The sequence below is a fragment of the Pelobates fuscus genome, chromosome 10 (assembly GCF_036172605.1).
Source record: "Pelobates fuscus isolate aPelFus1 chromosome 10, aPelFus1.pri, whole genome shotgun sequence".
Classification (NCBI taxonomy): domain Eukaryota; kingdom Metazoa; phylum Chordata; class Amphibia; order Anura; family Pelobatidae; genus Pelobates; species Pelobates fuscus.
In genome coordinates, this window is record NC_086326.1 from 1,241,433 (window position 1) to 1,253,591 (window position 12,159).

A 12,159-nucleotide genomic window follows, 5' to 3' on the forward strand; every position below is an offset into this window, starting at 1 on the left:
CCCTGGACTAGAAGAACCTCTAAGTCTAAACAGATTCCAGGTTAGGGATTTATGCAAGATCGCGCCCACCAAGCCCATCATGTACCATCTGGAATTTCATCATGGTCATCAATGCCTCGTTTCACCACACGGGGCCTGGCCTGCCCATCTTGAGGGGTTCCCCACTCATCTGGAACAGCAGAATGCTGGAACTGAACAATCACCTGGAAAGCACAAATTTGTTCAGTCACATCAGGCAGTGCTAGACAAAAACTGAGGAGCAGGTATACAGGAAGCAACAAAAACAGAGTATGAGAACAGACAAAAGCCTAGAGGAACAGAGTATGAGAACTCTGAGAACAGAAAAAAGCCTAGAGGAACGGAATATGAGAACTCTGAGAACAGACAAAAGCCTAGAGGAACAGAGTATGAGAACAGACAAAAGCTTAGAGGAACGGAGTATGAGAACTCTGAGAACAGACAAAAGCCTAGAGGAACGGAGTATGAGAACTCTGAGAACAGACAAAAGCCTAGAGGAACAGAGTATGAGAACTGAGAACAGACAAAAGCCTAGAGGAACAGAGTATGAGAACAGACAAAAGCCTAGAGGAACGGAGTATGAGAACTCTGAGAACAGACAAAAGCCTAGAGGAACAGAGTATGAGAACTGAGAACAGACAAAAGCCTAGAGGAACGGAGTATGAGAACTCTGAGAACAGACAAAAGCCTAGAGGAACAGAGTATGAGAACTCTGAGAACAGACAAAAGCCTAGAGGAATGGAATATGAGAACTCTGAGAACAGACAAAAGCCTAGAGGAACGGAGTATGAGAACTCTGAGAACAGACAAAAGCCTAGAGGAACAGAGTATGAGAACTGAGAACAGACAAAAGCCTAGAGGAACAGAGTATGAGAACAGACAAAAGCCTAGAGGAACGGAGTATGAGAACTCTGAGAACAGACAAAAGCCTAGAGGAACAGAGTATGAGAACTGAGAACAGACAAAAGCCTAGAGGAACGGAGTATGAGAACTCTGAGAACAGACAAAAGCCTAGAGGAACAGAGTATGAGAACAGACAACAGCCTAGAGGAACGGAGTATGAGAACTCTGAGAACAGACAAAAGCCTAGAGGAACAGAGTATGAGAACTGAGAACAGACAAAAGCCTAGAGGAACAGAGTATGAGAACTCTGAGAACAGACAAAAGCCTAGAGGAACGGAGTATGAGAACTCTGAGAACAGACAAAAGCCTAGAGGAACGGAGTATGAGAACTCTGAGAACAGACAAAAGCCTAGAGGAACAGAGTATGAGAACTCTGAGAACAGACAAAAGCCTAGAGGAACGGAATATGAGAACTCTGAGAACAGACAAAAGCCTAGAGGAACAGAGTATGAGAACAGACAAAAGCCAAGAGGAACGGAGTATGAGAACAGACAAAAGCCAAGAGGAACGGAGTATGAGAACTCTGAGAACAGACAAAAGCCTAGAGGAACGGAGTATGAGAACTCTGAGAACAGACAAAAACCTAGAGGAACAGAGTACGAGAACTGAGAACAGACAAAAGCCTAGAGGAACGGAGTATGAGAACTCTGAGAACAGACAAAAGCCTAGAGGAACGGAGTATGAGAACTGAGAACAGACAAAAGCCTAGAGGAACGGAGTATGAGAACTCTGAGAACAGACAAAAGCCTAGAGGAACGGAATATGAGAACTCTGAGAACAGACAAAAGCCTAGAGGAACAGAGTATGAGAACAGACAAAAGCCTAGAGGAACGGAGTATGAGAACTCTGAGAACAGACAAAAGCCTAGAGGAACAGAGTATGAGAACTCTGAGAACAGACAAAAGCCTAGAGGAACAGAGTATGAGAACTCTGAGAACAGACAAAAGCCTAGAGGAACGGAGTATGAGAACTGAGAACAGACAAAAGCCTAGAGGAACGGAATATGAGAACTCTGAGAACAGACAAAAGCCTAGAGGAACAGAGTATGAGAACAGACAAAAGCCTAGAGGAACGGAATATGAGAACTCTGAGAACAGACAAAAGCCTAGAGGAACAGAGTATGAGAACAGACAAAAGCCTAGAGGAACAGAGTATGAGAACAGACAAAAGCCTAGAGGAACAGAGTATGAGAACATACAAAAGCCTAGAGGAACAGAGTATGAGAACAGACAAAAGCCTAGAGGAACAGAGTATGAGAACATACAAAAGCCTAGAGGAACGGAGTATGAGAACTCTGAGAACAGACAAAAGCCTAGAGGAACAGAGTATGAGAACTGAGAACAGACAAAAGCCTAGAGGAACGGAGTATGAGAACTCTGAGAACAGACAAAAAAGCCTAGAGGAACAGAGTATGAGAACAGACAAAAGCCTAGAGGAACGGAATATGAGAACTCTGAGAACAGACAAAAGCCTAGAGGAACAGAGTATGAGAACAGACAAAAGCCTAGAGGAACAGAGTATGAGAACAGACAAAAGCCTAGAGGAACAGAGTATGAGAACAGACAAAAGCCTAGAGGAACAGAGTATGAGAACTCTGAGAACAGACAAAAGCCTAGAGGAACGGAGTATGAGAACTCTGAGAACAGACAAAAGCCTAGAGGAACGGAGTATGAGAACTCTGAGAACAGACAAAAGCCTAGAGGAACAGAGTATGAGAACTCTGAGAACAGACAAAAGCCTAGAGGAACGGAATATGAGAACTCTGAGAACAGACAAAAGCCTAGAGGAACAGAGTATGAGAACAGACAAAAGCCAAGAGGAACGGAGTATGAGAACAGACAAAAGCCAAGAGGAACGGAGTATGAGAACTCTGAGAACAGACAAAAGCCTAGAGGAACGGAGTATGAGAACTCTGAGAACAGACAAAAACCTAGAGGAACAGAGTACGAGAACTGAGAACAGACAAAAGCCTAGAGGAACGGAGTATGAGAACTCTGAGAACAGACAAAAGCCTAGAGGAACGGAGTATGAGAACTGAGAACAGACAAAAGCCTAGAGGAACGGAGTATGAGAACTCTGAGAACAGACAAAAGCCTAGAGGAACGGAATATGAGAACTCTGAGAACAGACAAAAGCCTAGAGGAACAGAGTATGAGAACAGACAAAAGCCTAGAGGAACGGAGTATGAGAACTCTGAGAACAGACAAAAGCCTAGAGGAACAGAGTATGAGAACTCTGAGAACAGACAAAAGCCTAGAGGAACAGAGTATGAGAACTCTGAGAACAGACAAAAGCCTAGAGGAACGGAGTATGAGAACTGAGAACAGACAAAAGCCTAGAGGAACGGAATATGAGAACTCTGAGAACAGACAAAAGCCTAGAGGAACAGAGTATGAGAACAGACAAAAGCCTAGAGGAACGGAATATGAGAACTCTGAGAACAGACAAAAGCCTAGAGGAACAGAGTATGAGAACAGACAAAAGCCTAGAGGAACAGAGTATGAGAACAGACAAAAGCCTAGAGGAACAGAGTATGAGAACAGACAAAAGCCTAGAGGAACAGAGTATGAGAACATACAAAAGCCTAGAGGAACGGAGTATGAGAACTCTGAGAACAGACAAAAGCCTAGAGGAACAGAGTATGAGAACTGAGAACAGACAAAAGCCTAGAGGAACGGAGTATGAGAACTCTGAGAACAGACAAAAAAGCCTAGAGGAACAGAGTATGAGAACAGACAAAAGCCTAGAGGAACGGAATATGAGAACTCTGAGAACAGACAAAAGCCTAGAGGAACAGAGTATGAGAACAGACAAAAGCCTAGAGGAACAGAGTATGAGAACAGACAAAAGCCTAGAGGAACAGAGTATGAGAACAGACAAAAGCCTAGAGGAACAGAGTATGAGAACATACAAAAGCCTAGAGGAACGGAGTATGAGAACTCTGAGAACAGACAAAAGCCTAGAGGAACAGAGTATGAGAACTGAGAACAGACAAAAGCCTAGAGGAACGGAGTATGAGAACTCTGAGAACAGACAAAAAAGCCTAGAGGAACAGAGTATGAGAACTCTGAGAACAGACAAAAGCCTAGAGGAACGGAGTATGAGAACTCTGAGAACAGACAAAAGCCTAGAGGAACGGAGTATGAGAACTCTGAGAACAGACAAAAGCCTAGAGGAACGGAGTATGAGAACTCTGAGAACAGACAAAAGCCTAGAGGAACAGAGTATGAGAACTCTGAGAACAGACAAAAGCCTAGAGGAACAGAGTATGAGAACTCTGAGAACAGACAAAAGCCTAGAGGAACAGAGTATGAGAACTCTGAGAACAGACAAAAGCCTAGAGGAACGGAGTATGAGAACTCTAGAACAGACAAAAGCCTAGAGGAACGGAATATGAGAACAGACAAAAGCCTAGAGGAACGGAGTATTAGAACAGACAAAAGCCTAGAGGAACTCATCTCGCCTTTAGAACTAACTTGATCCGACTTTACCAATCTGTTATTTTCTTTGGAAAATCCCCGCACAGGTCTCAAAATAGTTTTTGCTCACTTTTACCATTGCGGAGAGAACCAGTTCCCAGGCATATCAGACTGATCTGGGGTTGGTATATCTCTTGTGCGGAGCGACATTTTGGTTCTGAATTACCTTTATGGTGGGATTAGTCTCATGAGCCTTGGAATTGGTTCTCTGTGTAATGGTTTTAGACCTGAGCCGGCATTTACCGAAGGGCAAGCTACTCAGTTTCTCTAAGCTTTTGTCCGTTATCAGAGTGATCACATTCTCTGGTTTTGTTGCAAGATACAGAGGAAGCACAGAAATCTGGAGCCAGCTTAGTCGGGGTAACTGCTGCTTTACCTTGGGATTGTGCATCACAATGGTTTCTCCTCCTGGAAACTCCAGCCTCCTGTGCCACTGGTTACTGGTAATGGCTTTCCTATACTCTGCCTGCGGAGAACAAACAACATTAAGGCCAAGACATTGGCTTAATGATATGGAAGATAAAATCCCCCCCCCCCCCCCCACCACCATGCTTGGTGATAAAGATAAAGGAAACTTGCCTCCAGCTTCTCACTGAATTCCTCGCTATATGGGGTGAACCTGCTGTCCATGTCTCCCTTGTAGAACCAGGAGCAGCGTCTGACTTCGGACTCCTCTTCATCCCAGAAAACCGCTTTCCTCTCCCGATCGTAGAGATAGACATCGTAACGACCACCGTCTGTACTAATTACTACACTCTCCGGATCTGGCTGGACTGCAGAAGAAACGTTCAACTGTATGAAACTGCAGCAAGAATAGTAGAATGGGGAACTCCTCCGGAGCAGAGTACAGGTTATAATAAGAGAAAGATGTCAGCTTAGCGTCTCTTTAAATGGAAATGTTCACCACTGAATAATCCCCTGCACGCGATGCACCAATTTTATTTAAATATATCCTATAGATTTAGCAAGTGACATCACAACAGAAAGCAGGAGGAAACACAAAAACACACGGCTTTCCTCTGCCACAAGCTGCTCATCTGAAGAAAATACGGCAATATTTATAATATTACATTGCAGATATAGGGCATAAATAATCATTATGTTAAAAATCCTGGAGAGTGACAATAAGGAAACAGCTTGTATTACCATGTTCATTACCAGTATTATTATTTATAGGATTTATAGATTTCCAATTATAGAAAGGGGATACTTGGAGGTAAAGAAAGGCTTACAAGCTATGAGGATACATATCATTAGGTCTCTTGCCCAAGGACACTTACTGGTGACGTGGTGAGACTGGGACATTAATGGCTTGGTGTGGCGGTTAACCTGTTTTGTGCCAGGCCATAGCAATATGTAAGACTTATTGTAATGATGGCACGAGATGCGGATTAGACCCGGGCATTGGAAACACATGCTTACCAGAGTTATAAATCTCCTCCAGATTTAACGAATCATAGTTGCTAAATGGCAGCCAAATTGTCTTGCCCTCCACTTGCTTGCAGTAAAACCAGTGCGGCTGTACGGGCTCATATAGGTTCTGCATAAAAGTAGGTGTCCCAGGCACCAAAGGACCTGCAGGTCTCGTGTTGGAATAGAGCTGTACTGAAGGTGGAAACGACGAAGCAGCTGGTGGAGGCTAAAGACAGACAGATTATTATTATTCTCATTACAAGAAATAAGAAAATGTATCCTCCTAGTGTGAAACCATCCAACACACAACCCTCGAGGTATTGTGGGCTACACAAGAAACCAAATAAAGTGATGCGCTAAATTTGATACTTCGTGTGTATATGATAGAGAATCAGGCGCCACCTTGCTTTATCCTCCTATTTTATAGTCCTCTGGCTTGCCTTTAACTCGTGTGATTGGCCAACTGACTGTAATTAACGATGCTCAGACACGGAGATGGAAACCAAGACTATCCTTGCAAAGAATCTTATATGAAACACGGCAGTTCACATAGTCTAATCTAATATGTGCTCACTAAGGAAAAGACAATTATCAATAGAGCAGATCTGCAAGAAATCCATGCACAAAGTCTGGATCAGAGTACGATGCCAATATGTAAATATGTTCAATGGAAAAAAGCCAGGAGACTCCACAACATACTCTAGAATTGGAGATAAAAGACAGTTATGCCCAATATGCACTTACTGGCGGCAGAGGAGCAGCAGGTCCTTGGTAAATGTGTGGAGGCGGTCCAAACTGGGCTGTCTGCGTGGAGTGACCCATTGTCTCTTGAAGCTGCGGTGGGGTTAGATATGGGTTGGCCCGACTGCTGTTCACATTATGACGGTAGGGATTAAACACAGCTTGTGATGACCCTGACACAGGAGCTGCAAAGGTGGTGGGTGGGGGGCATTGCTGTGAGGCTGGCTGGAAATCACTTCTACTTTTGGAAGCCGGAGGTATATTGCTTATAGAGATGGGCTTTGGAGTTTGTAAGGGAACCGGGTTTTGTCCATTTTGAGGTCCAGATGCCAAGGGAATTGATGCTGGAGGCTTAGAGAAAGCGACATGCGCAGATGACGGAGGTGCCGTGTTAAGGGGTGGCTGTACAATTGCAGCAAATGGGTCATTGCTACTCCCCAGGGGTTGTGCAAAGTAGCTAAGCATCTGTGGTGGGCTGTGAGCATCACATGTCTGTCCCAGAAAACTGTCTTCCTCCCCAACCTCAGTGGCATCATCTGCATCCAGAAAAACAGCAGAGAGAAAAGAGAATATATAAATAAACAAAAGATAGACTGAGAAAATGGCAATGACCCCCACAGAATCTAATGAATGTAAGAGTTAAACAAAACGTAGGATTATCCCACAACCAGTGTCATCCCTTAACCAACAATGCCCAAAGACATTCCGAGAAGCATGGATTTATTAAGAGACAAACTGCATATATATAATATTTATACTAAAGTCCCCCCTTCCCCACCCCCACCCCCACCCCCACATACACCACATGTTCAGGGTTGGTAGAGGATAAACCTAATAGAAGAAAGTAACTGTGTAAAAGCCTGTTACAGACAACACAAGGTGTGTGACATAACAGGACAACGAATACAGGGATACTGCAGGAACCAACCAGGGAACACAAGGTGTGTGACATAACAGGACAACGAATACAGGGATACTGCAGGAACCAACCAGAGAACACAAGGTGTGTGACATAACAGGACAACGAATACAGGGATACTGCAGGAACCAACCAGAGAACACAAGGTGTGTGACATAACAGGACAACGAATACAGGGATACTGCAGGAACCAACCAGGGAACACAAGGTGTGTGACATGACAGGACAACGAATACAGGGATACTGCAGGAACCAACCAGGGAACACAAGGTGTGTGACATAACAGGACAACGAATACAGGGATACTGCAGGAACCAACCAGGGAACACAAGGTGTGTGACATAACAGGACAACGAATACAGGGATACTGCAGGAACCAACCAGAGAACACAAGGTGTGTGACATAACAGGACAACGAATACAGGGATACTTCAGGAACCAACCAGAGAACACAAGGTGTGTGACATAACAGGACAACGAATACAGGGATACTGCAGGAACCAACCAGGGAACACAAGGTGTGTGACATGACAGGACAACGAATACAGGGATACTGCAGGAACCAACCAGGGAACACAAGGTGTGTGACATAACAGGACAACGAATACAGGGATACTGCAGGAACCAACCAGGGAACACAAGGTGTGTGACATAACAGGACAACGAATACAGGGATACTGCAGGAACCAACCAGAGAACACAAGGCGTGTGACATAACAGGACAACGAATACAGGGATACTGCAGGAACCAACCAGGGAACACAAGGTGTGTGACATAACAGGACAACGAACACAGGGATACTGCAGGAACCAACCAGAGAACACAAGGTGTGTGACATAACAGGACAACGAATACAGGGATACTGCAGGAACCAACCAGAGAAAACAAGGTGTGTGACATAACAGGACAACGAATACAGGGATACTGCAGGAACCAACCAGAGAACACAAGGTGTGTGACATAACAGGACAACGAATACAGGGATACTGCAGGAACCAACCAGAGAAAACAAGGTGTGTGACATAACAGGACAACGAATACAGGGATACTGCAGGAACCAACCAGAGAACACAAGGTGTGTGACATAACAGGACAACGAATACAGGGATACTGCAGGAACCAACCAGAGAACACAAGGTGTGTGACATAACAGGACAACGAATACAGGGATACTGCAGGAACCAACCAGGGAACACAAGGTGTGTGAAATGACAGGACAACGAATACAGGGATACTGCAGGAACCAACCAGGGAACACACTCCCTCAGGGGGATATAAGGGGGGTCTCACACACTCCCTCTGGGGGGATATAAGGGGGGGCTCATACACTCCCTCTGGGGGGATATAAGGGGGGGCTCACACACTCCCTCTGGGGGGATATAAGGGGGGTCTCACACACTCCCTCTGGGGGGGTATAAGGGGGGGGGTCTCACACACTCCCTCTGGGGGGGTATAAGGGGGGGTCTCACACACTCCCTCTGGGGGGATATAAGGGGGGGTCTCACACACTCCCTCTGGGGGGATATAAGGGGGGTCTCACACACTCCCTCTGGGGGGTATAAGGGGGGGGTCTCACACTCCCTCTGGGGGATATAAGGGGGGGGTCTCACACACTCCCTCTGGGGGGATATAAGGGGGGGTCTCACACACTCCCTCTGGGGGATATAAGGGGGGGTCTCACACACTCCCTCTGGGGGGGATATAAGGGGGGGTCTCACACACTCCCTCTGGGGGGATATAAGGGGGGGTCTCACACACTCCCTCTGAAGGGTATAAGGGGGGTCTCACACACTCCCTCTGGGGGGATATAAGGGGGGGGTCTCACACACTCCCTCTGGGGGGATATAAGGGGGGTCTCACACACTCCCTCTGGGGGATATAAGCGGGGTCTCACACACTCCCTCTGGGGGGATATAAGGGGGGGTCTCACACACTCCCTCTGGGGGGGTATAAGGGGGGGGTCTCACACACTCCCTCTGGGGGGATATAAGGGGGGGTCTCACACACTCCCTCTGGGGGGGTATAAGGGGTGGGGTCTCACACACTCCCTCTGGGGGGATATAAGGGGGGGTCTCACACACTCCCTCTGGGGGGATATAAGGGGGGGGTCTCACACACTCCCTCTGGGGGGATATAAGGGGGGGTCTCACACACTCCCTCTGGGGGGATATAAGGGGGGTGTCACACACTCCCTCTGGGGGGATATAAGGGGGGGTCTCACACACTCCCTCTGGGGGATATAAGGGGGTGGGTCTCACACACTCCCTCTGGGGGGATATAAGGGGGGTCTCACACACTCCCTCTGGGGGATATAAGGGGGGGGTCTCACACACTCCCTCTGGGGGGATATAAGGGGGGTCTCACACACTCCCTCTGGGGGGATATAAGGGGGGGTCTCACACACTCCCTCTGGGGGGATATAAAGGGGGGGTCTCACACACTCCCTCTGGGGGATATAAGGGGGGGTCTCACACACTCCCTCTGGGGGGATATAAGGGGGGGGTCTCACACACACCCTCTGGGGGGATATAAGGGGGGGTCTCACACACTCCCTCTGGGGGGATATAAGGGGGGGGTCTCACACACTCCCTCGGGGGGGATATAAGGGGGGGGTCTCACACACTCCCTCTGGGGGGATATAAGGGGGGAGTCTCACACACTCCCTCTGGGGGGATATAAGGGGGGGGTCTCACACACTCCCTCTGGGGGGATATAAGGGGGGGTCTCACACACTCCCTCTGGGGGGATATAAGGGGGGGTCTCACACACTCCCTCTGGGGGGATATAAGGGGGGTCTCACACACTCCCTCTGGGGGGATATAGGGGGGGTCTCACACACTCCCTCTGGGGGGATATAAGGGGGGGGGGTCTCACACACTCCCTCTGGGGGGATATAAGGGGGGTCTCACACACTCCCTCTGGGGGGATATAAGGGGGGGGTCTCACACACACCCTCTGGGGGGGTATAAGGGGGGGGTCTCACACACTCCCTCTGGGGGGATATAAGGGGGGTCTCACACACTCCTCTGGGGGGATATAAGGGGGGGGTCTCACACACTCCCTCCTGGGGGGATATAGGGGGGGGTCTCACACACTCCCTCTGGGGATATAAGGGGGGTCCTCACACACTCCCTCTGGGGGGATATAAGGGGGGGTCTCACACACTCCTCTGGGGGGATATAAGGGAGGGTCTCACACACTCCCTCTGGGGGGATATAAGGGGGGGTCTCACACACTCCCTCTGGGGGGATATAAGGGGGGGGGTCTCACACACTCCCTCTGGGGGGATATAAGGGGGGGTCTCACACACTCCCTCTGGGGGGATATAAGGGGGGTCTCACACACTCCCTCTGGGGGATATAAGGGGGGGGGTCTCACACCACTCCCTCTGGGGGAGGGGGTATAAGGGGGGGTCTCACACACTCCCTCTGGGGGGATTATAGGGGGGTCTCACACACTCCCTCTGGGGGATATAAGGGGGGGTCTCACACACTCCCTCTGGGGATAAGGGGTCACACACTCCCTCTGGGGGGATATAAGGGGGGGTCTCACACACTCCCCTGGGGGGATATAAGGGGGGGGTCTCACACACTCCCTCTGGGGGGATATAAGGGGGGGTCTCACACACTCCCTCTGGGGGGATATAAGGGGGGGTCTCACACACTCCCTCTGGGGGGATATAAGGGGGGGGTCTCACACACTCCCTCTGGGGGGATATAAGGGGGGGGTCTCACACACTCCCTCTGGGGGGATATAAGGGGGGGGTCTCACACACTCCCTCTGGGGGATATAAGGGGGGGGTCTCACACACTCCCTCTGGGGGGATATAAGGGGGGGGTCTCACACACTCCCTCTGGGGGGATATAAGGGGGGGTCTCACACACTCCCTCTGGGGGGATATAAGGGGGGGTCTCACACACTCCCTCTGGGGGGATATAAGGGGGGGGTCTCACACACTCCCTCTGGGGGGATATAAGGGGGGGGGGTCTCACACACTCCCTCTGGGGGATATAAGGGGGGGTCTCACACACTCCCTCTGGGGGGATATAAGGGGGGGGTCTCACACACTCCCTCTGGGGGGATATAAGGGGGGGTCTCACACACTCCCCTCTGGGGGATATAAGGGGGGGTCTCACACACTCCCTCTGGGGGGATATAAGGGGGGGGTCTCACACACTCCCTCTGGGGGGATATAAGGGGGGGGTCTCACACACTCCCTAGCTCGGGGGGATCTAAGGGGGGGGTCTCACACACTCCCTCTGGGGGATATAAGGGGGGGTCTCACACACTCCTCTGGGGGGATATAGGGGGGGGTCTCACACACTCCCTCTGGGGGGATATAAGGGGGGGGTCTCACACACTCCCTCTGGGGGGATATAGGGGGGGGGTCTCACACACTCCCTCTGTCTGGGGGATATAAGGGGGGGTCTCACACACTCCCTCTGGGGGGATATAAGGGGGGTCTCACACACTCCCTCTGGGGGGATATAAGGGGGGGGGTCTCACACACTCCCTCTGGGGGGATATAAGGGGGGGGGTCTCACACACTCCCTCTGGGGGGATATAAGGGGGGGGTCCTCACACACTCCCTCTGGGGGATATAAGGGGGGGTCTCACACACTCCCTCTGGGGGATATAAGGGGGGGGTCTCACACACTCCCTCTGGGGGGATATAAGGGGGGGGG

General features: G+C 49.3%; 1 protein-coding gene across 1 annotated transcript in view; it reads right to left on the reverse strand.

Moving 5' to 3' along the window:
- Nucleotides 1-12,159, reverse strand: part of SEC23IP (SEC23 interacting protein) — a 53,679-nt gene that overhangs the window by 38,508 nt on the left and 3,012 nt on the right. The window contains exons 2-6 of the mRNA XM_063434244.1: nt 6,558-7,090; nt 5,823-6,039; nt 4,976-5,173; nt 4,777-4,862; nt 86-203 (exon numbers count right to left, since the gene is read on the reverse strand). Coding sequence (XP_063290314.1) covers nt 86-203; nt 4,777-4,862; nt 4,976-5,173; nt 5,823-6,039; nt 6,558-7,090 — 1,152 coding nt within the window. The remainder of the gene's footprint in view (nt 1-85; nt 204-4,776; nt 4,863-4,975; nt 5,174-5,822; nt 6,040-6,557; nt 7,091-12,159) is intronic.